General features: G+C 35.0%; 1 protein-coding gene across 2 annotated transcripts in view; it reads left to right on the forward strand.

Annotated features, from left to right (window-relative positions):
- Nucleotides 1-1,355: 1,355 nt before the first annotated feature.
- Nucleotides 1,356-27,106, forward strand: part of LOC128162923 (telomere-associated protein RIF1-like) — a 29,440-nt gene continuing 3,689 nt past the window's right edge. For both annotated transcript variants that reach the window (XM_052826341.1, XM_052826343.1), the window contains exons 1-29: nt 1,356-1,496; nt 1,671-1,795; nt 2,113-2,271; nt 2,753-2,894; nt 3,281-3,375; nt 5,261-5,450; nt 5,698-5,790; nt 6,456-6,588; nt 6,806-6,957; nt 10,278-10,344; nt 10,691-10,867; nt 11,186-11,296; nt 11,620-11,777; nt 12,267-12,350; nt 12,712-12,785; nt 13,535-13,712; nt 13,842-13,946; nt 14,330-14,479; nt 15,004-15,100; nt 15,437-15,567; nt 15,915-16,112; nt 16,658-16,860; nt 17,252-17,357; nt 17,899-18,084; nt 18,295-18,374; nt 21,367-21,462; nt 21,913-21,979; nt 23,109-23,457; nt 23,715-26,884. In XM_052826341.1, the coding sequence (XP_052682301.1) occupies nt 1,698-1,795; nt 2,113-2,271; nt 2,753-2,894; nt 3,281-3,375; nt 5,261-5,450; nt 5,698-5,790; nt 6,456-6,588; nt 6,806-6,957; nt 10,278-10,344; nt 10,691-10,867; nt 11,186-11,296; nt 11,620-11,777; nt 12,267-12,350; nt 12,712-12,785; nt 13,535-13,712; nt 13,842-13,946; nt 14,330-14,479; nt 15,004-15,100; nt 15,437-15,567; nt 15,915-16,112; nt 16,658-16,860; nt 17,252-17,357; nt 17,899-18,084; nt 18,295-18,374; nt 21,367-21,462; nt 21,913-21,979; nt 23,109-23,457; nt 23,715-26,884 (6,849 nt within the window). In that variant the 5' untranslated portion in view covers nt 1,356-1,496; nt 1,671-1,697. The remainder of the gene's footprint in view (nt 1,497-1,670; nt 1,796-2,112; nt 2,272-2,752; nt 2,895-3,280; nt 3,376-5,260; nt 5,451-5,697; nt 5,791-6,455; nt 6,589-6,805; nt 6,958-10,277; nt 10,345-10,690; nt 10,868-11,185; nt 11,297-11,619; nt 11,778-12,266; nt 12,351-12,711; nt 12,786-13,534; nt 13,713-13,841; nt 13,947-14,329; nt 14,480-15,003; nt 15,101-15,436; nt 15,568-15,914; nt 16,113-16,657; nt 16,861-17,251; nt 17,358-17,898; nt 18,085-18,294; nt 18,375-21,366; nt 21,463-21,912; nt 21,980-23,108; nt 23,458-23,714; nt 26,885-27,106) is intronic.

Raw genomic sequence — 27,106 nt, forward strand, 5'->3', positions numbered from 1 at the left:
ACTTTCATCCCATATTGTAATATAAAATAAAGAGTAGGGTAGTTGCTTGTGATAGTTATGCCTAAGCAGTAAAACTTCAATCCATGGAAAAAAATCCCAAACAAACAAACAAACCAAAGAAAAAAAAACCAAAAACCAAAAATCGAAAAACGAAAAACATAAGAAATATTAAATTGATGTATTATTGTACACACGTTAGTTCTAAGCTGCCAAATGCTTAATAAAATCATTCCATGGAGACCATGCTTTTTCAAATTCATCAATTTCTGATTTCTGAATATACTTTTCAGTCTTGTATCTTTGATTTAAATAGTGTAAAAGCCCCCAAAAATTTGGCGTCTTATTTTGTTTTAAACATGAAAATATATATTGCTTTGTATATAGGATAACAAAGTTTAGAATTTTGTTCTCCCAATCAAGGGGATAAGCACCAAATAATACATTACAGACATCAAAACTAACATTTTTGTAGCATTTAAATAATTGTAATGTGCCATGAAGCTCAGAAACTGTCGACGTACGGTAAACTGATTTTTATTGTTGTACAATGAGTACGGTATGTTATTTCGAACAGTTTCGGATAGCAATCTTTATATTATCATGCATTTATCAATTCACATGAATCTGAAGTTTGATCAATCAAATAATGAAATAAAATATAGTATATAACTCACTTAATTACACTTAATTTCAAACATTTGTGATCTAGCTGAAATATATATCAATTGTTAATCAATCCATATACAATACAAGATATTTTATACCTGATATATACATGTATCTAAAAGGAATAAAAGCTTTAATTTACTACTACCGTTTGATGCAAATGTATTAAATATCAACTGTTTTTAAATTTCAATTTAAAGAACTGTGTAGATTTACTTTCCCCTTTACCCAAACTGTGCTCTGAAAAGGCAGTGTCGCTTTTTTCATTCTGAAACTATTGAAGCGTTGGGGCGATTGCTATTAGTTGCATATTTATTGATTTGTATTATACGGATATAAATCTCGAGCTTTTGACTCGTTCAATATTTCGAAAAAAAATGATTTACTAGTACAAATTTATCGGGATTTGCAACGATAAAATTATAATGTTTTAAAAAATTGAGGTTCAGAAAAAAATTGTAAGCACGTGCTTACAGTGCTCCAGTGTAAATGTAGCTTCTTCACTTAATTGGCATTGCTGCATTCTCTATCCAATTCAATTTAGTTTTATTAAAACAAACATCCAAACGTGCAGTAGAAACGTTTAGTTTTAGGAACGAGCTAACAAAAGTTGTATATTTTCCGAATTGCTCCCCTTTGTGAGCTCTTTTATCAAAGAAGAAAAAATATGATATTGACCAATCAGGAAATAGGGTTGAAGGTCCGCGGCATGACGATTTCGCGCGAAATGCTGATTAAGAAAAAATACTAAGAAAAGAAAACAATGAAGAAATAATTTAAATGTAATTACCATGAGCCAAATTACAAAGTGTTCGCAGTGATTTAATTTGGTAAGTTTTTATTTACTTCAAGTTGTGTGCCATTATCAATGTTCCATTGTGGTGCATGGTGTTAATGTCCACAGCATGAACGAAATGTGCTGATCAACACAAAGTTCTCTGTCCTTGTTGTATATTTTATTTCATTTGTACTGGGAATACTTACAATAAATCATTCTTTTGTAGTGATAGTTGAAGTTATACACAATTAAAATGAGTGAGGATATCAACATATCCACTCTTTTACAAACTTTGGACTCGAAAGTAACCTCACAGGAAGAAAAGGATGCCGCTTATTTACAGCTAGCCAAGTAAGATGTGTTGTTAATACAAGAGTAATTCAGCAGGATGTTCTATATTTGCCCTCATAATTAATGCACATACATATTGAGATATTTATTCAATTAATTTCAATTAATGTTGATTTGTCAGCATTTAGAGTATTCACATTCCCCCAATAAAGTTCAAAATGGTACAAAATAAATTTATGTATGTGTATCTAGAAGTATTCAAAATATTTCTTTTTGGAATTTGCTTAAAAATTTAAAACGACTTTATATTTTAAATCAAGAGAAATAAAAAATAAATATTTTTTGTGTGCTACATATTTTTTTAATACTTAAAACAGTCAGTTGAAAGAAGACAGTTTGAGCTTAGTCAGTCTGGATGTTGGTAAAAACTCTCAGAAGTTCTGTGATTTCATCAAGATAGACCTGGAGAAGAACCGGGCTGATTCCAATGGACTTCAGATCCTTGGCTTTTGTCTGCATGACACAGATGCTGTGGGGTAGGGAAATTGAAGAAGTCTGTCATTACGAAGAATTATTTCATAGTCTAATAGATTTTGTTTGGTTTTGATTCCTAAAATTATTTTTTTTTCCGTTGTCTATCATGTCTATTACTAGTATAATATTTAACACGGTGACTGACATACAACAATTCTATGTTCATGAGTACCAAAGAAGTTTTTGTACTTGGTGAAGAATAACATATAAATATATTGCATTTAACCACTATTTTTTGTCACAAATTCATCTAGTCAACCACATAAGACTGTCAGATGCTTTGTTATAAATCATGCATTGAATGATAAACTTGTTAATATCTTTATACATGCATTGAAACTAATTTAGATACATTTTTTGCAACAGAACTTAACACTAAGCTCTCCCTTGATAGTTCATACATGTGAATACAATTTAAAAGTTATTTTTACCGATGCAAGCATACATTTATGAATTTTAAATGCTGTTTGTTTTGTGTTTCAGCAACCTGTCTAAGGAGTTTTGTTCCCAGATTTTATCCTCTCTCTGCCAATGCATTGAAAAATCAGAGGACAAAAATGTTTGTGCGAAATCACTATGGTGTCTTCACCAACAAAACATTGGGAAAGATGTAGTTGGTCAAAAGGTGGGTGGATCATTCATTGTGTTTTTGTCATTTTCTCGCTGACCTCATCCGCACCCTTTTCTGGTATCAAACTCGCAAAACTTGTCGGCCATAATGAATTCAGGTACATATACACCATATAAAATGATGGGTTATTTTTGGGGATAGGTGGTTTAATCATGTAAGAAAAATTATAGAAATAAAGGAATTATTTGAAGCACCAATATTTGCAAGAACTTGTGAAAGCAGAAGTAAAAGTGAATTTAGTGATGTATGAAAATAATGAAACATGGATTAATGATAAAAATGTATGAATTATATTATTGGCTGAAAACTTGACAATTTGATATTTCACTAAGACGTGTATGGAGGAGATAGAGTACTGTATATTAAGGTTTGGTTTGTAGGTGGAAATTATGCTGTCTGCTGTGGAACATGCACTGCTCAAGTGGAAGATGCAGTCCTCTGTAGTGGAGCATGAGGCTTCCCAGGTCATTTACAGGTATGGTTTTATGTTCTCATGAGTTGATGCAAAAATGGCGGAATGGCTGAATTCGCATTTTGTTTTCTCATGATTTGTTGCAAAAACATTAGCATTGTTGAATTGAGTATTAGCTTTAAAAAAAAGAAATCCACAGTAGCAAAATTGTGGATGATGAGTGTTCTTTTTCGTACATTGACACTGAATGCTCATAAAAGTGTGAAACTGTGTGAATTTTGGACTTTTTATTAGCTCACCTGAACCGAAGGTTCAAGTGAGCTTTTCTGATCACCTGTTGTCCGTCGTCCGTCCGTCCGTCTGTCTGTCCGTCCGTCTGTAAACTTTTCACATTTTTGACTTCTTCTCTAGAACCACTGAGCCAAATTTAACCAAACTTGAGACAAAGCATCCTTATGAGAAGGGGATTCTAAATTGTTAAAATAAAGGTCACAACCCTTTTTAAAAGGGAGATAATTGCGAAACTGCGAAAATTGGGTGGGTGTCTTAAAAAATCTTCTTCTTAAGAAACACTACACCAGATATGCCAATATTTACACCAAAGCTTGTAAATATAGTGAAGATTCTAAATTGTAAAAATCGCGATCCCCGGGTCAATACTGGGGTCCCAAGAGGGGTTCAAAGTTGATTAAAAAAGACAAATTTAACATAGAAATATATGGGGGGAAACGTTTTTAAAAATGTATTCTCAAGGACAACAGTTCTAAAATTAGTGAGATTAATATACAAGTACCCTAAAAGTGTAGATTCTAAATTGTGAAAACCGTGATCCCCGGACTAATACTAGATACGGCTCCAAAATATGTTCAAAGTTTAACATAGACTTATATAATGGGAAAATGTTTTAAACTCTTCTTTTTAAGAATTACAATGCTACAGTTTGTGAGATTACTGTGCAATCATTCTGAGATAGTGCAGATTCTAAATTGTTTAAATCATGTTTTATTAAAAGAAGTATTAAAAAAAAAAAAAAAAATTCCATGATAAGATTATCAGCGTTAAATTATCTGGTTACACATGTGTATGTTTATCGACTAGTTTTTTGTTTTTTTGGAATTTCAATCCCGACATCAATTACTCACATATCGGGATACAAGTGATCGGGATCAAAGATCATAAATTCAAACAACTTCAAAAAGGTGTGGATTTTAGTTTTTTCGAAGTTTTGATTCACAAACACACAGTTAGGAAAGTTAAAGGAACAAAAGATATGGAAAAAAAGTAGGAATCATTGATAGACTTTATCAACTATATATAGACTTTCCATGTTTTTTGAGTTTAGTCTATAAGACAGATGATCGATGAAAATGCAAAATCTAACATGCCTAATGTCCTCATCACACCTGCAATATTTTTATTTGATGAATCGATAAAGAAGCTTTTAATGATTGAAATACAAAACAGATGTTAATATCATCTTTTAATTATTTAATGAATATAATTCAATTTTTTCAGTGAAATTGGATTTTTTTTTTTTTACTGCAAATGGGTATTTTAGAGCTTAAAATTCAGTCTCAGTTGATGTGTAAAATAACTATGAATAAAAACATGCCAAAGATAAAATTGTTTCTTCTTTTTATGTATTGTTTAATATATGGCAAAATCTTGAAATATATGAGTTTTACAATATTTATTCAAAGTTCACTTCATAATAAACCCTTTCGAAATAAAATGATACAAGGACTATTGTTCAGGTGAGCGATTTGGGGCCCATGGGCCTCTTGTTGGTATCTGTGTGACTTAGTGTTTACATGCGCTTGTTTCATCAGCAATCAAAATGCTCACTCGGTTGATACTCTGACAAATTTCTCAAATTTTGCAATATATGAAATGTTACCAAATGATATCATGAGTAAGTAAATATTAAGTACTATGTTTGTTTTTAAAGGTTATTAAAAGACTACAGGAAGGAGATGGACAGCCTCACTCTGAGATGGGGGAAGCTGTTACTTCCCTTGATGGCTCACAGGGCCACCAAGATCCATGAAAAAGCTCTGGAGGTGGTCAAGTCAGAGTTACCTTCCCTGCTTCAGCACCAGAGGGAGCTTGTACAGGCTCTTATTCCAGAGTTCAAACTTGTAGGATTTTTTCCTATTTGTTCTTTCGAATACTGTGCATATTTTCCTCTTTTCTTTGTTGTTGAACACTTAAAGAAAGAATTTATGCAGTCTGCTAGTTAAGTTGTATAAAATGGATTGATAGAGTACATTTCAGTTTTGGGTTGGTACATCATATAATGTATTGCTATGAAACAAAGCCTGTGTACAGAATAACATCAAATTTAGGAGAAAAGGAGATTTTGATGAATGTGTTTCATGTTTTCAGAGGATAAGTTCCGAAATGAAATGGTTTTTCACCAGCCAAAGGGAAATGCATGCTCTGGAATGCTGGGAAATCTATGTTCAGATATGTGGGAAGGTACGTTGATCATTAGAATTATACTGAGAAAATTGTTTTTACAAAAGAAGTTTTTTTTTAAACAAATGACCAACTGATTCTGTGTACTTATTATTTGCTATGTAACTGCAATTTTTGTTGAGCGTCCAAAATGTTTGGGTCTTTTTGGTGAGAAATTGTTTTAACTCCTAAGTTTGAACAAAGAGAACTCTTCATTTCGTTTTGCAGAATATCTTTTATGTGGACTCAGTAAGACCATTCACTCTTTGTTTTTGTGTCATTTACATTCCTTTGTAATTTGAATGCAGTGTTAATTCTCACTGAAATGAGTCATATTATACAATTGGCCTTTGAGTCACTGAGGCCTTTACCATTTGATACTTTACATGATAAAAATCTAGGCACAATGAGGTGATACAAAAAAGTACTACATGCTTGAATCAAAATCATATTTCCTGTTGAGGACTTCTTTTCTTTCATGTTTTCAAGATTTCTGGATATTTTGGTTACTTTTGAGGAATTATTTTATAATGAATTTGCATGTTTTGAGCAAGCATGGCATATATATTTGAATTGACATTAGCTGAAAGATTTTTTTGGGGTAATCGTGTAAAACGAAAACTTTCATTGTTTCTTACAATACTTTGTTTATTAGAACTTGGTTTGAAAAAATGTTGCATTTTTAGGAACTGCATCATGGGAGTTTTATCAACATGCTGCTACCAATCATGGAGTTGGCTTTTAAGGGTTCAAATGAGGTCAAAATCCATGCTTTCCAAGCATGGCAAGTTTTGATTGACAACTTTGCCACAAACTATGGTGAGAGAATTATTAGATAATGTTAAAGAAACTTAAAGCTCATATCAGTTCTGGTGATGAAGTGCATGTTTTTATCTTGATAGTTCTTTAAGTTAAAGAGATGAGGGTCATATTCTGTACATGTTCGAGATTTAAATTTTGCTTCAGTAGAGAATACTTTCTATGTATCCCTCAAAAGATTCATTTTCTATGCACTGAACTTATATTTCTATTCCAGAAATTCTGACCTGTCCCAAGAGATGTAAACTGATTATGCAGGTTTTGAAAATAACCAATGCCAAGACAGAAGCAGTTGCCATGGCCAAATTGCAGGTGTGGTGGCATTTTGTCTGGCTGCTAGGACCAAAGGCCTCTGCTAATTTTGAGCAGGTAAGTTTTCATACAACTTTTGAATACTCAGTGACAGAAGAATTTTTGTCCTGGTTCAATTTAATTGAATTTCAGGAACTTTTTGTTTCATATATTCTCTAGAATTTCATAGTTTAATAGTTTTTAACCGGGTTTTCCGAAGGAAAAATCCGGTTATTAAAATGGTGAAAATGGCGGGCGGGTGGGCGGGCGGCTGCCAAAAGGGTACCCTCATTGTACGGATAACTCCTCCTACAGTTTTCAAGATAGGAAGTTGTTGTTTTGCAGATCAATTGTACATATATCAGAGGTGTGCATATTGCTAGGATTTTGATTTCTGATAATTTATGAAAAAATTACCAGCTTTTGAACTTAGTCATTTTTTGGCAAAATATTGCATATAGGGTACCCTCATTGTACGGATAACTCCTCCTACAGTTTTCAAGATAGGATGTTGTTGTTTTACAGATCAATTGTACATATATCAGAGGTGTGCATATTGCTAGGATTTTGATTTCCGATAATTTATGAAAAAAATACTAGCTTTTGAACTTAGTCATTTTTTTGCAAAATATTGCATATAGGGTACCCTCATTGTACGGATAACTCCTCCTACAGTTTTCAAGATAGGATGTTGTTGTTTTGCAGATCAATTGTACCTATATCAGAGGTGTGCATATTGCTAGGATTTTGATTTCTGATAATTTATGAAAAAAATACTAGCTTTTGAACTTAGTCATTTTTTTGCAAAACATTGCATATAGGGTACCCTCATTGTACAGATAACTCCTCCTACAGATTTCAAGATAGGAAGTTGTTCTTTTGCAGATCAATTGTACATATATCAGAGGTGTGCATATTGCTAGGATTTTGATTTCTAATAATTTATGAAAAAAATACCTGCTTTTGAACTTAGTCACTTTTTGGCAAAATATTGCATATAGGGTACCCTCATTGTACGGATAACTCCTCCTAAAGTTTTCAAGATAGGAAGTAATTGTTTTGCAGATCAATTGTACATATATCAGAGGTGTGCATATTGCTAGGATTTTGATTTCCGATAATTTATGAAAAAAATACTAGCATTTGACCTTAGTCACTTTTGGCAAAATATTGCATATAGGGTACCCTCATTAAGGTCTTCCGTTTCCAACGGAAGACCTTATTGTTATTGCTTTGTTTCTTTTTCCCTTTTATTTTTTTTTTTTTCTTACGCTTTTTTGTACAAGCGATTTCTTGAAAACGACTTGACCGATTTTCGTGAAAATTTCAGATCTTGTAGATATTGATAAAAACCTTATATATAATTTTTTATTTTAATGACGTCATTTCCGTTCGGGAGATATCGACGTTTAAGTGACTTTTAGAGGGTCATTTTGTCCGGCTATCTCCTCCTAAACGCAAAAAGATATTGAATCTAAATTTTCAGGGATTGTAGACAAAAGATTGTAGATGTGTTTAAAGACATTTATGGTTGTCTGACTTCAAAGGCGTCGAAGCTCGCCTAGACCCGAAAATCGAGTTTGAAAAAACAACATAATTTTTAAGTGTTTTCGTTCTTTATCTCCTTTCCTGAAAATATTTTACCATAACATGTAGAGCAAATAAAATTAATATTTACAAGAGCTTTCGTTTGATAACAAGAAAAAGGGGCTGGTCCCTCAAATTAAGGGCCAAAAGGGCTCTAAAGTCTTTTTTCCATAGCACTTTACTGAGAAATATTTTGTAATATGTTTAAGAAGCAAACATGTTCATCTTTCACTAATAAAACTATACATTATAAAATTTTTATTATGCGTTACGTAATTAGGGGTTTTAAGGGGCCAGAAGTCCAAAACTTCGATCGAATATATCTCAAAAAGGACAAATATTTTGAAAAGCAATATAGAGTAAAATATGCTTAGAATGATGTTTTAAACAATATTCAATCATAAAAATTTCATTTTCTGGCCCCAATAAGGAGATTAGGGGTCGGCCCCTAAAATGTCATATCCCAGATAGCCCTAAAACGGCAAAGAATTTCTAAACACTTGATGAACAAAATATGTTTGATATCAAAAGAACTTTCGTATGATGCCAAGAAAAAGGGGCTGGGCCTTCAATTTAGGGGCTAAAAGGGCTCTAAAGTCTTTCTTCTATAGCACTTTACTGAGAAATATTTTGTAATAAGTTTAAGAAGCAAACATGTTCATCTTTCACTAATAAAACTATACATTATAAAATTTTTATAATGCGTTACGTAATAAGGGGTTTCAAGGGGCCAGAGGTCCAAAACTTCGATCGAATATATCTCAAAAAGGACAAATATTTTGAAAAGCAATATAGAGTAAAATATGCTTAGAATGATGTTTTAAACAATATTCAATCATAAAAGATTTGTTATCTGGCCCCAATAAGGAGATTAGGGGTCAGCCCCTAAAACGTTCTATCCCAGATAGCTCAAAAACGGCAAAGAATTTCTAAACACTTGTTGAACAAAATATGTTTAATATCAAAAGAACTTTCGTATGATGCCAAGAAAAAGGGGCTGGCCCTTCAATTTAGGGACCAAAAGGGCTCTAAAGTCTTTCTTCCATAGCACTTTACTGAAAATTATTTTGTAATATGTTTAGGAAGCAATAATGTTCATCTCACATTTATTTAACAATATATTATAATTATTTTATCATGTGTTCCGTATTAAGGGGTTTTTAATGGGTTCTAAGGGGCCAGAAGTACAAAACGTTGATAACATACCTCAAACAGAACAAATATTTTAAAAAGTATGAAAATCAATATAGAATAAAATGCTAAGAATGATGTTCCTAACAAAATTCAACCATAATTTTTTGTTGTTGTTGCCCCGATAAGGAGATAAAGGGTCAAATGTCAAAGTCAAGGTCATATAACCTTCAAAAAATCGCACGGAAGACCTCCTCGTTGCTCGCAACGAGATCATGTCTAGTTGTATGTATAACTCCTCCTACAAATTTCAAGATAGGAAGTTGTTCTTTTGCAGATCAATTGTACATAGGGTATATCAGAGGTGTGCATATTGCTAGGATTTTGATTTCTGATAATTTATGAAAAAAATACCAGCTTTTGAACTTCGTCACTTTTTGGCAAAATATTGCATATAGGGGTACACCATTTCACTGGATATGGGTTGACATGGATTATGGATAAAGTTCACATAAAAGAAAACCCGGTTTGCTGTCACATTGACAGCTTTTCACTTGTATATTTCTGTAACATTTTTTTTCACTGGCAAATTCAAATGATAGTTAATGTTAAGCTGCTGGGAATGTGCATACATTTCATTGTCTGATTACTCAGTGCTGATTTTATTCTTGCTCTGTTAGGTGTGCTTGCCATTGCTGCAATTCTGTGTGGGAGGATTGAAGAATTGTAATGGATTTGGTACTCCAAGTAAGTTAGAGAGCTAAGGATTTCTACATGAATATTTATGAATAATTAAAATGCACAATGCATTTATGAGAATTAAAAAAAAAAAACCCCAGAATTTTAGTTCTATTAATTACGGTATATATTCGCTTTCTGTATACTAGTATTTATTCGCTAACAGGATTTTACAATGCTATCAAACCAATTTTTAAAAAATAGGAGAAGAAACACAAATACATCTTAAACTGTAGGATTTGGCTCGTTTTTTAATCTAGATAAATGTTGGTAGATAGGAATGTACACATAAATCCATTTCAATGGATTGCCATTCAAAAAATTGCTTATTAAAGTCTGCATAATCATTCACTAGGAACTCATACTAATGGCCCTAGTCCCAAAACCCCCAGGATGAACCTGAGTGGGAGTGGAGTGGGGTCATCGTATCCCAGAATTCCAAGCCTGCAGCTTAAGGGATGTGAGGTGCTGGCTCATTTTCTTGGCAGTGTGCCAGAGGACTTGGATGTCCCCAGGTTCTCCTTCTCTCTGGGTAAGCTGTCTTCATTCACTTTTCTTTTCTTTAGGTATAGATTTAGGGAGATAGATTTTGCGCTATAAAGTCATATTTTTTACAGAGTAAAGAATAATGTCCAAATAATGATTACAGAGACTTTTTTAGACTTGAAATGCTTGCATAGAAATGGAAATAAAGATTTTGCCATTGCTGCTAGATATGGATAAATTTTGAACAACAGAAGCATTGATTTTACACCATCCACATTAAAATTTACTATGAGTACCATCTGACAGAGGTGTATAAATTGAATGCCATCTGACATAAATATATATGCTTAAATGTTCGTTACAGATCGGCTGACCCATGACCTGATTTCAGGACCAGGGTTCTTTGTCAAACAGGCCCCCGTCTTTATCCAGTGTACGGCTGATCTCATCTGTGAACTTGGCTCTCAGATTCCAGGTTTGAATTTTGTGTTACTGCACTTTATAGTGGTTAACATTGACAGGGTTTATAACTTTGTTAATATAAGGCAGTGGGCCACTCTTTTGTTTTGGTCTATTGTTCTGTCAAAAAAAGTCCTCAGGAATGGAAATGTAAAAGTACATGTTAATCATAAATTATTGTAAATTCTATTTACATGTATGTGGTTGTTAACATTGCCCTAAAAGCACATTATTTGTATTACAAATTAAATAACAGACATCCAACAAATATTTAGATATTTAGACTAGTGAATTAGAAATAATGTATTTGGAAGTATATCATAACCCTCTCTGTCACAGACGAACTCCTACTGCACATCTGGTATTCTTTGATTGCTCACATGAGGAATGGCCTTGACAGTGGGTCAAGGTCGGAGATGAAGGACGCCTTCACCCTGTTCCTGACCCAGTTCCAAGTGATAGTGCTGAGCCAGGCTCTCCCGGTCAAGATCATTCTGGTAGGTCTCAATCACGGGGAATCCCCTGGACTTGTAGATAAATGATAGATCACATTTCAATTTTATTCATGTACTTGTGCCAAGGCTTTTTAAGATTTTGAAGTCAAGAGGCAAAGTACTCATTCAAAGCTGCAATTTGAAATTTATTTTCAAGATTATTTTGCCAACTTTGAAGTTTGTAGTATGTTATTCTGATTATTTAAGTGGTGATCAATATTCTCTCATGCTTTCCCCATTCATTGAATGCTCTTTATAATGTTTTATTTTAGCAATTGATTTATTGATTGTTGTTGATTTGTTGTAATTTATAATTAGCTGCACATCATACAACTGTGAATAGTATAATGGTGAATTTGCATGTTGTTTATTTGCATACATGTAAATGTACAATCACTTTGTTACCCCTTCAAGACCCTTAATTGATTTTTAAATTGAACTGAATTGTCTTACGTAATATTTCTCTGTACCTCATGGACTTGTGCATTTCAGAAACTGTTTAATGCTGTTGGCTGCCTCCCAAGTAAGGCGCTGATATCTACAGCCTATAATGTGAACTGTGGAGAAAAACTACATGTAAGTTAGGGAATGTTCAAGTAAGTTGGTGAATGTTCATGTAAGTGAGTTTTAGAAATGTAAGTCAGTGCTGTTGCAAGCTAGTACATTTTCTGTTTGTTAAAGACATCAAGGTGTCGGTACTTTTACAGAGTTGTGAAATTTTTTGATTGATGACATGTGTAGAAATGTTTTATATGGAAAATGTATAAAGTTTGGGAAAACTGCACATAAAAGAATCACAATGCTTCAAAATAAGAGTTTAAGAGAATTTATTGTCAACACTTAAAAAAAAAACGTTTTGAAGCATAATCAACTATCTTTGTGATTGGAACAACAAGTTTATAAATGTCCTGTATCCTGATTATTCTCTTTATGACAGGGGACCCCAGCTCTCTTCCTAGTCCAGTTATTACTAACTCCAAACCTGATCAAAGACTGTGCTTCCATGGAAAGGTAAAATAAGCTTTGTTCTGAAATGGACTTAAATCTGTATATACAGTTAATCTTCGCTATCTCGAACTAGATTTGACTGTTTAAAAACTTCAAGATATCCAATATTTGAGATACTGAGGGTAAAATACTTTAAAATAAGTGGTTGGGACTTACAAATCACTCAGACATATCCATTGTATTTGAGATATCAGTGTTCGAGATATCATAGTTCAACTGTACATGTAGATTTTGTTTAAAAAGGTAACACAAAATCTGTGACATGTTTAAGAAAGCATGTGTGTGGACATTTAAATGTGAAAATTTATGTGAACCATATTTGGTAACTTTCTTTGTACTGTTAATACAGCACTTGTACTTTGGTTTCAAAGCTTGTGGCAAGCCTTAAAACTGTTCTTGAAGATAACCCAAAAGATATATCTATGAAAATGAAAAATACTTGTATTGTACTATTCCATTATTTTCTATATTCCACCTACAGTGTCCTTTATGCTGTATACAGGGTTAATTTTGCCCAGTGTAATTTTTGGTCTTCTATAATTGCAAACAGTTTCGCCCAGTCTTGAATTTGCCAAGACACAGTTGTGTTAAAAGAAAGATAATATGAGACATTTTAATTTGCCCAGTCTTAAAAGTTTGCCCACTGATAACGAGGGCAAAAGGGGCGAAAATAAAATAAGGGCCAATGGGTAGTAATCTAGTGAACATTTGCATTGATGCTTCTGTTATTTCCATTATTTCCTTCATTTCAGCTACAGTGCCCTGTATGGTAAGCTAGTCAACATAGGTATCGGTGGGCCTGGGTCACTCGAGTTTGCCCAGGCGGTGCTACATCTACTGGACGTCAGTGAGGTGTTCGTGGACAGCCCAGACTGGCTCTGGAGACTGTGGAGTACTGTTGTCAACCCACTACATGAGTTTATTCTTAAGGTATTTGATCATGGTATCAGGCAGATCATAGTTTATATTTATGAGATTCATCTTGATTTCGTAATGGGAAATTGTAAATGTGTGGAGGAAGATTGCTTTGCTTAGGAAGAATTTATTTAACTGTTCTAGACAAATGAAGTGAATCAGGGCGATGCATTGGAGCACGACTTCAGCTGTCTGTATGCTGCTCTTTTATTTCCAATCAAACACCAACTACCAGAGAAATTAGCTCAGGTGAGTTTACAAAATCGTAGCTTATTTTTGTTATAGAGTAAGATAAGCAGCTACATCGCTAGAAAAAAGATAAATTAAACATGTTAAGTTTATATCATTTATAGTTCACATATACATGGAGATCTTAGTGATACTTTGTAATTGTAAGCCCAAGTCATGATTTTATGAGGGGGGGGGAGTGCAATTCCACTTGTTATCTTATCAACTGAAGGTAATGGGAGACAGGGTCTGATATTGAGATGTATCAATGCACAACATATCAAGTTGTTTAGCATACAGTGATTAATCAGTACAAGATAAAATTAAACTAAGAATTTTTTTTAAAAACTATGTATAATGATTTAAAATGAAATCTGATGATATAAATATTTTTTGATTTTTAGATGTCAGTGAAGACCTTGCAGAAGACATGGTCAGAGATTTACCAGACATTTGCCCGATTGTCTGCCCTTGTCACTAATGCCCAGGCCAACATTTGCTGTGAGGATCTGTGTCATCAGATCCACAAGCATCTAAAGGAGCTAGATTTACCTGTAAGTTTTTACAGTAAAAGCTTAGCACTAAAGACAAATGATTTCTGCATTGATATAGCCATAGTTTGCCACATAATTTACACACCTTTTTGTTTATACAGATATTATAAATGCAATGTAAAAATAAGGAGATTGAATCTGATTTTGTTGTTATTGTGAATTCATTAAATTTATCCCAGTGTCTCATTCAACAACTGAGTCTTTAGGTAATCATATGGTGTACATGACGTATGGCATTTATTTTTAAATTAGGCTGAAATTTGTAGATGCATGCTTTGACTTCCATCATTTACATTCTTTGATTTTAATTTTCTTACTTGTGTAATTATGGGGAAATCAGAACAAACCTGTACACAAGGTTATTCTAGTCATTATATAAGTTTAAATTGAGCACAAGACTAAAAATGACTCTGATTTGAAGTCTGTAAATTGTTATGAAGTGTGTTTTGATATTAATGTTAACTGTGGAATGATAAATTTGAAAGGATTCATTATATGAACATTTATTTGTTTTATTTTTCTAGAGCTTTTCCATGATCGATTTCCTAATCCAGGCATCACAAGCGGTGATCAGTTCCTTTGATTTTTCATCGCTTTGTTCAGTCGGTGTCTTTGGCATCAGTAAGTACTTGCACTATAGAATCAGAATTTGGTAGATTAAACTTCTTACTAATATTTAGAAATTCAAACATGACGGTTTACTAGGGCTGCATTTTATTAAATGAGAATATTTTACTGCACAAATTCATCAAAAGAAGTATCACAGCCTGATATCAAATTAAGCAGAGCCAGTGCATATGATATAGATAAACAACAGAGTTGCCCATTATTAAATACCTGAATCAGTTATTGCCCTAACATTGTTTTATTTTTTTGCGAGAGATGCTGGAGCTTAAGATTTTATGAATATTAACATGACAATACAAATATTTTTACTTTTGTTGATTCTTTTTACAGACAGTATTAGTGTAAGTCCAGCAAAATGGACCAAAAAGAAGCACAAACCGATGGAGAACCTGCAGTCCTATGTAGTACTGCTGAGACAACTGATGGAAGCCCTAAACACTTACATCAAACAGGCAGATAAGGTGATTTAGATATAAACCTTGATTTATATGTATGTTTGTATATATGTTAGATTTTTGTAGGTACTGAAATGTAGGTGTATAGCAGATCTATCATAGCTAGTGAACGGGCTGTGCAAAACTTTGTTCTTTATGATGAATGTGTAAAAAAAAAAACTAGATGGAAGTTCATTAAATCATTCATTAATAACATATATGTCATTAAGCAGTAAATCTGTGTTACATGTTTTTTTACACCTTTATTTTAGAAATTGAACGAATAGAGACATTTCTGTGTCCATTAAACCTGAATATTTAAGATTTTCTACATTGATGTGTTATTTCAGTTGTGTTAATTGTATATTTTGCAGGAAGCTTCAAACTCTGTTTCTCCTCAGGGACCAGCTAATGGAATAATAGAGTGTCTGAGTACTCTCTTCACACACATTTCATCGTCTGGTGTGTTGAGTGCTGTGATTGGTCACTTGTCCCAGCCAATCGGGGACCTGTATCAGGAATCTATCAAAAAGACCTGTGCCAAACTTTTCAACAATAACTTTATGCAAAAGGTATCAACATTTACATGTAAATGTATATTCAGTTCTGTTAACCATTATGCCTTATAAGTTGACCGAAGTTTGTCCCTATTATTTGTTTGGAGGGTGGTACATAAATTTTATTAACTTTATTAAAATATTGAATGCCTTTATGTTGTACAAATACATTTTTATCCTGTCTCAGTGCTTTCATTAAAGAAGGGGGAGGGGCAAGTGGTAATTTCTCGCCTCTTCAACGATCAAAATGAGTCACTTTGAACTTCAAAATAAATTATTAAGAATATTCTTACAAAAAAGCCACTTCAAATAAGTGATAAACCTTTCATCTTAAAAATTGAAAAAGCCCTGCAAATGGTACATTAGTTTGGTCCTTCTTGTTTCGATAAACAGTTGGAAAACCTCTGGAATGAAATTTGAACAGATATTAATCTTATTTATTTTGAATACCAATAGGTGAATAAGTTGTCTTTTGGAAAAAAAATAACGAGGAAACTGTCTAGTAGTGCTAACGCACCATTTTGCAGTGCATTTAGTTGACATAATTTTTTGATTTACAGTTGGAGAAGCTTTGGAATGAAATCTGTTCAGCTCTCCAGACAAGATACTCGGGGACATACGACTCCGACTTCTTGTCCAAGTTGTCTCCCCTGTTAGAGGCAACGTTCCTGCATCCACGGCGAGCCATCAAGAACCAGACGGCCTTACTGTGGAGTGCCACATTCAGCAAAACGTCCCACCTCATCTACCCAGAGACGCTCAGGTAAGTGTACATGTGTTAGGAAATCGTCCTGATATTGGAAAGAGAAAGTTAACTCTTATCCTATTTCGAGGGGATAAAAAATCATTCATTGCTTGCAAGGGTGCCTGTCTGCTGTTGGTAACATTTTGTTAGAGACAATGGGTCATAATTCGGTTTGCTTGATCTTCTTGTATTGTATGTATCTACATGTATTTTGATATGAATGAAAGGTTTAAAGATGTATTATTTTCATGTCATTCCTCAACAAAAATGTACTTACATGTATGTTTGCACAGATGTTATTTGTATTTTGCTTATGTTTGATAATGAAGAATATATTGTTCTCAACATAATTTTGTTATAGTAATGTTGTCTTTTATTGCATTAATTTTTATCTTCACCCTTTGAACAGACCAGTGTTGAGCAAGGTGAGGGAGAAGTCATCAGTCCTCCTGCCAGGCTGGGTGTCTGTACCTGTCACTGTGGTGGAGGAGACCCCGGTCAGTCAGATGAGTCAGGTAAATATATAGTCGGGTAAATATAGTCAGTGTACAGTATAAGTACATGTTACAGTTGTGAAGAGATGCCGGTCAGTCAGATGATACAGGTAAATATATAGGCAGGTAAATATAGTCAGTTCTAACATCTAAATAGATGAGCACAAGAAAACTCTTGTCAGTCAGACAGTGTACATGTTTATGAAAAGTTAGTCATAATATATGTTGGCTAACACGTAATTGTGTTGGCTTAAGAAATAATTTCTCTTCTCAATGACCACGAATGATATTCTTACGAACTATTTTTGAAAGATATTTATAAGTGTTGTTAAAATGGAAGGTACGATTAGGAAATATTGTTTAGTTAATCAAAGCAAACGCTTAGATCAAAAAATTCCATTGTGCTTTGCATTTATCTCACTATTTCGTTGTTTTGTTGTTGTCAAAGAGACAACCTCCTTTCTCACCACTTTCTCCCCTCTTCCTTAAAAAAAAAGAAAACAGCAAGCATTATCACACGATCAGTTGTAAGACATCTACATGTATGTGTTACTGATTTCAGGCTGATTCTCAGGCCCCTGAGCCCCACCTTCCTGGAATGCCTTCTCCAAGAAAAATCCATGGCAGCTTTCTCAATAAGGCAGTCTCTCCCAACGTCAAAAAATCCCCATCGCGCCCCACCGAAAAAGTCACTCGATCTCCTGGGGCCACCAGAAAAAACTTGACTATCAACGAATTACAGAAAGAGGTAAAGGAAATTTGGGCAGAAAAATACACTGTACATTTGTTTTATTTTTGTGTGCACATTAATAAGTTCATATTTCTTACATCAAACAGGCAATGAGACATTTAATATCTTTTACATACATGTACATGAATATGTAGTAATTTGTAATTGGTAGGTTTCATTATGACTATGTATATTTTGTTTAATATAAGTACTTTTTGGTGCTTGTAGGATTTTGTAGTGATCAAATCACCACCAAAAAAGAAAAGAATTTTAACAGAGCACCAGAAAGAGGTTCTCAAAGAGAAAAGGTAAGGATGGTTTTTTTTTATCAATAAATTGAATAGCATGTTGTACATGTATATGTATGTGCTGCTGTAACTAAATCTTGTAGTGACAGGCAATGAAATGATGCCTGAGTAAATCATTTCACAACTGAAAAGCCAAGCAGGGGTTTGAAATGGACTGACTTGATGGATGCTTGTATACCAATTATTAAAGAACATGTACAAAAGGACATGTAATATTTTATTGAAGTATATTTTTAACACTACTCAGCTATACAGAATTCACACTTACCAAATACGAGTTTTAAAAACCTTATACAGATATAGTTTACATGTATTTATAGAATACATATATGTACGTACATATCTAACCAGTTGCATTTGATTTTAATGTAATCCTTACCATGCATACTGTGATTTCGTTGTAATCCTAACCATGCACAACATACTAGGAAAACCTGCTGATGATATGATGTAAAATTATATCAACATGTAAGTCACTATAGAATACATAGATGTGTATGTACAGTAACCAGTGGTCTGTGATTTCAGAGTCACTATAGAACACACAGCTGTATATGTAAGGCCACATAAAATTAATTCTCTGGTTCTCAGGCCAAATTTTCCAAAATTAGATGAGGGAGGGAGGCTTTTTTTTTTCTTTTTTATTGTTAAAAAAACAGATGAGGGAGGCTTTTTTTTATTTGGGAAAGAAATTAACTACCTACAATTTAAAAAAAAAACCAAGATTTTCTTTATTCAAGCAGCTGTTTTATTATTTAATAAGGATAGCTATTAAATATTTTAACAGATAAAAACACCCCAAAGTATGTTTGAAAATACAGTCCAACTTTCAAAGTACAACAATAATATTTAATATTTAGATCAAATGAAAAAAACATTTATTTTTTTTATAAGTGAACTATTTGTTTTCATTTTGTCTGCTTCTTTGCTCTGGAGCTTTGAACATCCTTCCGTTTTTACAAAGCTGTCGTTGTGAAACAACACAATCATGACATATAGGGTATTGTCCATCTTCTGTATCTGTGTCTTGTGTCCAACAGTGATAGCATATTGGGGGAAATACATCAGAACTGTACATGTAGTAGGGGGTCTCAATTGGAGATGCACAGGCTAAATTTGATCTCATATAAACTTTCTACAATGGGGCGCATATTGAGGGTGCTTTCTCAGGATTATTAGGTTCTAATTCCTGAAGTTCAGATCAACATGAAAACTGAGAAAGTCCAATGATTTTTGAAAGCAAGGTACTTTCTTGGGCACCAAGTTTAGTAGCACTATATAACTTATAAGACTCTGGGTTTCGGGCAATCTATGCAGGTTCCCATATGTTTCACTGTTTTGGCAGTCTGAGCAGATAGACTAAATTGAATTCCATGTCTGCTTGCAGTTGATTGTGCTCATTTTGATGATAAAGAAGGACAGTGTTCCTCTGTAGTTTTGGTTCAAAAACCTCACTGAACTCCTTGTAGTGTCCTTCTTCTCCTTTAATAAATGACAGTCATTTAAAAATAAAGAAAAATATCAATCCACTTTACAAAACGTAAAATGACATATATGATGTTTACTCTAAAATACCTGGCACTGGATCAGGAAAGTTGTGTAACTGGCTAGAGATATCATTATGCAATCTCGGGGCCAATCATATCCAACAGTTACTGGGACCACATTTCTTCACAGTTAACTTGAGTTAAGAAGTAAGTCCTGAATACACAGTAGATACCGTTAAACCCCGCAAGTTTATAATGGTTAAAATCACGGCGTCCAAACTGTTCTTGTGTTTGCCAACTGACAAAGAAACGAAGGCACCAAGTAATTTTTCTGGGGACGTCCAACTTTTCCAATCGAATTTTATCGATTTCACGCCCTCGTACAGGTTTAACAGACAACATCCATCGGAAAAACTCTCAATTATATTCCTCGGTAGAATTAACAGGGTTCCATGGCGGATACAAATCGAAACAGCAGACATTTTGATTCGTTTTAAGTCCAAAATTTCCATCGACCCCATTTTTACTAGTATCGTCTATATCATCGGGAGGTTTGGATCATAAAGTTTTTACTTACAAAAATAAGCGACTTAATGATTAAGACTACACCGGAAGCTGCGTATTAGAAACGAAAGTAGAACTAAATGCAAACCGAAAGCGGAAACTTTTTTTTTCCGGATAGGTCTCCGCATTATCAACTTTTTATTTTATTGAAAATGCAATAAAATTTGCAATGCGGCACCCTCAAAACGGATGCGCGCGGGCCTGAGAACTGTAATTTCAATTTTATTTAGCCTAACTAACCAGTGGTCTGTGATTTCAGAGTCACTATAGAATACATAGATGTATATGTACAGTAACCAGTGGTCTGTGATTTCAGAGTCACTATAGAATACATAGATGTGTATGTACAGTAACCAGTGGTCTGTGATTTCAGAGTCACTATAGAATACATAGATGTGTATGTACAGTAACCAGTGGTCTGTGATTTCAGAGTCACTATAGAATACACAGCTGTATATGTACAGTAACCAGTGGTCTGTGATTTCAGAGTCACTATAGAATACACAGCTGTGTATGTAACTAACAAGTGGTCTGTGATTTCAGAGTCACTATAGAACACACAGCTGTATATGTACAGTAACCAGTGGTCTGTGATTTCAGAGTCACTATAGAATACACAGCTGTATATGTACAGTAACCAGTGGTCTGTGATTTCAGAGTCACTATAGAATACACAGCTGTATATGTACAGTAACCAGTGGTCTGTGATTTCAGAGTCACTATAGAATTCACAGCTGTATATGTACAGTAACCAGTGGTCTGTGATTTCAGAGTCACTATAGAATACACAGCTGTATATGTAACTAACCAGTGGTCTGTGATTTCAGAGTCACTATAGAATACACAGCTGTATATGTACAGTAACCAGTGGTCTGTGATTTCAGAGTCACTATAGAATACACAGCTGTATATGTACAGTAACCAGTGGTCTGTGATTTCAGAGTGATCCCCACCATGTACAACACACTGGACAACTCTCAGGACGTCTCCATCATGTTTAGCTCTGATTCCCACTTTGGTTCTGATACACAGTCACAGTAAGTGTGCGCATGCACCAATAGTCAACAAACATTTTAGATTACTGTCGAATCACAATTGTTCGTGGGGGACTAATGTTTGTGGCTTTCGTGGCTAACCCTTGCCCACAAATTTACATCCTCACAAATATATACAGCTTTTGTTAAATAATTATTGAAATCATCACTTTTACACTACCAACGAAATTTAATCCCCACGAATTGGAAAAATTTTTGGCTACCCACGAACATTGATCCCCATAAATAAAAGTGATTCCACAGTAGTCAAAATTTCTGTGGAACTGTGTAATTATTGGGGCTTTGATAGGATACGATGGCATGGGCAGCTTCTTGGTTTTAATTTTCATAAACGAATACATTTTGGTAGATAAGCAATCACCCATTTGAAAGGTTAGGTGATGTTTCATTAATTTAAAGAGTTTGATGTACAATTTTTGTGTATTATTTCAGACCACCTACTCCTGCTGCTGACTCTCTCATCATCATCAATTCTAGTTTCTCTCAGAATTTGTCACAGGTTTGATGAACTTTCCACACATTCATGGAAATTTGTATCCCAAAACATTTTACATTTTGGCTACAAGAATTATAATTGAAGCATACCTCAATTTAATTAATACAGTCAAAACTGCCGTAGCGGTCACCCTTATTAAGCAGTCACCTTTCGTATGCGGTCATTTTATTTCCTCCCGATGAAAAATCCTATATAATTGCCCTCTAAAGAGCGGTCACCTGTCTAACGCGGTCAGCGGTCATCGTATTTTGATCCGAAACCGTACAGTCGACATGCATTAGGCGGCCATCTTGGCCGGTCACATGATTTACACCCGGGGATTTTAAACATGGCTTCCGAATGTCGGGTATAAATGTAAACAATAATTATACGCTTGAGGCGTATTAATCGATGTATTAATAATACATAATTGGCAGATCAGATACGAATGGGAATCAAGTGAATTGTTTAAACAAGTATTAACAATATGTTTGTTTTATAAACATGAATGAGATACAGGTGTCAAAAATGTCCGCGGCGAGGCAAGAGGAAATTTAATAATATGATTTTGAGTTCAGATACGGTCAGTTAAAATCGTAATTGTTGATTTGTATTAAAAGTGTTTGTTTTCTATATATACGGTACTCATGAAAATAGTTAGTGTTATACTTGTGAAACTGTCGGCGACAATGTTTTACCACGTAATGACTTTTTTGAATAATTTAAAGAAATATACGCACAATGCATTGTAATGTATTTCTACTTATTTGTAAATATAATAGATACTATAAAAACATCAAATCAATTACTTTATCTATCATTTTGATACATTATGCTAAATATCAAGTATATAATTGAAATAAAATTGAATAATTGTTCTAAAAAGGATTTGATGTTGGCAAATTCACAAGTCTCTATTCAAAGGTCACCTCTGTTAAGAGGTCACTTTGGGTGCCTCCCGCAGGTGACTGCTTAATACAAGTTTGACTATAATTTTTTTTTGCAAATTTTAGAACGAATGCAATTTCTTAAATACATTAAATATGAATTTAATCAGTATATGTAATTTAGTAAATACCAGTTATGTATGATATGCGTTTAATCACTATTAATACCTATTTCATATCTGTAATTATATTTGTTTGGCATGCAGAAAAAAGATAAACCTGCCACAGTCAGAGCAAGTAGAAGATCGTCATCAGAGGCAAGTGACAGGGAAGACTCCCAGAATGCAAAGCGAGAACCAGGAACAGGAAGGAGGCGGAGGTCAGTCAGGTTCAAGGACACACAGGAGGAGGAGCCACAGAAGTCAGATGAGGCCAATCAGGGGGAAAACAAGTTGATAAAGGCCCAGGAAGAGGAGAGTAGATTGACAGGGGCTCAAGAAGGGGAAAATAAGTTGACACCTTGGGACAAGTCTGAGGGGGCTGGAGATGAGATATCAGGGCATGATGAATTTGAAGCAGTCTGGGACCAAGCCTTGTCCAAGATGGTGGATGAAGGCAAGTAGTCGGAGAGTCTTTTTTAGTTCGTATCAATGAATTCCCAATCTTAAGTACAATAAATTTAAAATTCATCATACACCTAATTGTTTGTAAATTGGAGTTAAAAACTATGCAGTGATCATTATCTCATTATGCAGATGGCACAAAGTTTAAAAATGAACAGAGAAGCCATGTTCATGCTTCTACAATTAATTTGTTTAATTGAAAGAAAACAGACTTTCTTTATTTGATGATTGTTTATGTTTTTATTGCAGTGGAGAAGAACAGTATTGAGCATTTTGTTGTTATAAAGGACACCATCAGCAGTTCACAGGAGCAGAGACAGTCCTCAGGTGAAAGTATGCCCAACTCTACCGAGTCGGAAAGGTCCACCCCTAGTAGTGGCTCCAAGTCTTCTGGTTCAATAGACAGTACTCCCTCTGAAGAAGCAGAAGTGGACTCTCTGAAGAATCCCAGCAGTGAGGAGAAAGAAACGGAAACCTCGAAAAAGTCATCTAGTTCATCTGGTGAGGTGTTTGTAGCTCCAGCAAATGTGATGGAGGCAGTGGATATGGATTTTCTGACGTACAAGTCGACATCTTCTTCCAATAAGTCGGCAGGCGATGATGGAAGCAAGAATGAGGAGAAGGGTGACTCGCAGTCATTGTTGACATGGACGAGTCAGTTGAAAAGTACGAAGCAGCTTTCTCCAGGAAAGGTGAAATCACCACTGAAAAAAATAAGTATTGAGAGCTCTCCAGCTAGATCATCTAGACGTTTTGCCTCTCCTGCTAAAAGGGGTAGGAGTAAAGCGTTGGAGAATTCCAGTAAGGGGTCTCAGAAACTTGATGAATGGTTGATAAAATCTCCAGAAAAATTGTCTCAGGAGAGTGGAATATCCTCACAGGGTTCAATGAAATCATCTGGATCGTCATCCAATGCAAGCCAACCTGCTGAAGTGACGGTAGTAGAAGAAACACAGTCTCCTAAATCTCTGAAGTCTAGAGTATCTCCTAATTCTGAACCTATTCAAGAAACCCCTCCTCCACCCACCAGTAAAGATCCTGTAAAGTTCGGCAATACAAGAGGCAGCACTAGAAAGCTTTTCACCAAAGGAACAGAGGTGGACTCTAATTTAGATATTTCTGAAGATTCCAACATTATCCCAGCTTCACCAGAATCCAAAACTGGTTCCTTGCCTCTCCGAGTGGGTACACCAGTATTGAAGCTGAAGAGGCTTACAGAAGATGAAATCAAGCACTTCAGTCCTAGAAAAGGAGATGTTGGGTTTGGTACTCAAAAAGGAGACAGAGTGTCTCAGGGAAGTAGTTCGCTTGAAAAGAGTTCACAGGATGTAAATCACGAGCATGATGACTTTTCAGATGTGTTGCCTTTAGAAGAGGTACCATTGTCTTCATCACAGGGATTTGAAACCCAGGGGAATGCAAAAAGCATTGACGGTCAAGCTGAAGTTAAAATGACAAGTACTGAAAACTTGTTCACGCAGAAAGAAGATACACAAGAGAGCTCCTGCTATAATCCTCAATCACAGTCCACCTGTAAATCAAACTGTGAAGGAAAGGATGTCCTGGGAACAGAGAATTTAAAACTTAGTCAGCAGTCAAACCAAGCAGAAACATCAGTTGAAGGACAGTCACAAGAGGCTGAAGCAATGGAATCTGGGCAAGTGTATGATCCCAAGCTTGAATCAACACTGGCTCAAGATACACCCAGGAGAGGAAGAAAGAGAAAGCAAGACACTCCCAAGAAACTGTCACCTGAGAGCAGTCGACCAAAGCGAACCAGACAGAGCAAAGGAGAGGATGTTAAAACTCCCAAAGGGAAAAGTGAGACAGGCAGCAAGAGAGGAAGGCCAAAAGAAGGGAAAGTTGAAGAAAAGAAAGGGAAAAATAACACAAGTGCTGTTGCTAAATCAAATGGGAAACAAATGACTTCATCTCAACAGAATACTGAGGAAGACTCATTGGTGAAGGAGGCATCACAGTTGTCTAGTCAAGAGCTGGGAAATGAAAACATGATAGCTAATGATGAAAGAGTAGTGGACAATAAAGAAGACACTGAAAGAGAAAATTCAGCTGTTGGGTATGAGAGGCAGTTTGATTCTGAGGGATTCTTTTTGGAGGATACCCAGAGAAAAGATGTGGAAAAGCAAGCTCCAAAAAAGGAAGAAGAGAAAAGGACTGAAATTTCAGAGGTAATAACTGCTGAAGAAAAGGGGGAGAAGACACCAACAAGTAGGAACTCTGCGGAAATCCCTGTAAGAAAAAGTACGACTAAAAAGAAGATTGAAGTTGCAAAAAAGAGATCGCAGAAGAAAGGAAAGAGTAAAACTGAAGATAAATCAATCTCAGATAGTTCTGAAGATGATGTGCCTCTGTCACAGACTGCAAAGAAAGCTGTTAAGTCTAAAGGTAACCTGGAGAACAAGATGAATGAAGTGACAGAGAAAAAAGAGAGTGAGGAGAAATTGGATGAAAAATCTGAAGAAAGTTCTGATGATAATGTTCCTCTGAATGAGATCTGTAGTAGTAATGCTGAAGAGATGGAGGTGGATGCATCAGAAGATGTGTTGACAGACAGCAAGAAAGACATCTCAGGTGGAAATGTGGAAAAAGAGGAGAAAGATATTGAAAGTGATCAAAAAGGAAAGGAAAGCATCTCAGAAGGAAAAGATGAAAGCAAGTCCAAAAGGATAGGAAAAAAAAAGTTTGCTCCAGCAAAAACTTCACCCCTCTCCAATAGATTGAGATCTTCTCATGGAACACTGAGGAGTGGTAAGCCAACTAGGAGGTCCCTCTCACCTAGACAGAGCCCAAAGTCACTGTCTATGAAGAAGACTGTCAAACGGAAGAGTCTGGACCCAAGTTTGCTCACCACTGTTATTGAGGATTCTGAAGAACCTGTAGGGAAGTCAGTGAAAGAGGTGGACAGAAATGAAAATTCTCTGCTGCTGGGAGATGAAGAGTCATTGAAGGAAAAAGGAAACACGGGAGGTGAACAGAAAGAAACATCTCAAGAGAAACTAAATGAGACATCCCAAGACAAACAGAACGAGGCTTCCAAAGACAATGTGGATATTCAGAGCGAGTCCAAAAAAGTCACATTTGATGAAACTCCCACCAAGGTGCCTGAAAATGGAACAGAGGATGGTGGGTTTGCCATGTTTGAGAGAAATACCGACAGCAAACTGGTAGTGGTGCCCAGAAAGTTTGAGAAGAGAGCTGTGGCCAGAAGGAGCATCCTCAAGCCCCCAAGTCCTGGCTCCCACTTATCAAAAGGTTCACCTCTGAGAAAGGCAGCTCCTTTCCATCCCATCAAGCTGGGACAGATTTTCGCCCCCTCTGCTTCACCTAGTGCTAGCATTCTGAAGCGAAGACGACTGAGTGGAGATTTCCCAGCTAATTCACCTTCCCCTCCTTGCAAGGTAGGAACCATATTATTTCACATTTAGGTTTATCAGTATTAAAGTTCCCCTTACCTTTTAGCTAGAGATCATACCTTGAGAAAATAGGTTTGCTGTCAAATGTTTTTGCTGGAAAGAAATTGAATATTTCCTTCAGTCTATATCTTTCTATATTTTGTAAAATGTTCCTTTATCTACTTCTGTATGTTATATGAATGGCCTATGATAAACACAGTGCTTGTA

The sequence above is a fragment of the Crassostrea angulata genome, chromosome 9 (genome assembly GCF_025612915.1).
Source record: "Crassostrea angulata isolate pt1a10 chromosome 9, ASM2561291v2, whole genome shotgun sequence".
Lineage (NCBI taxonomy): Eukaryota > Metazoa > Mollusca > Bivalvia > Ostreida > Ostreidae > Magallana > Magallana angulata.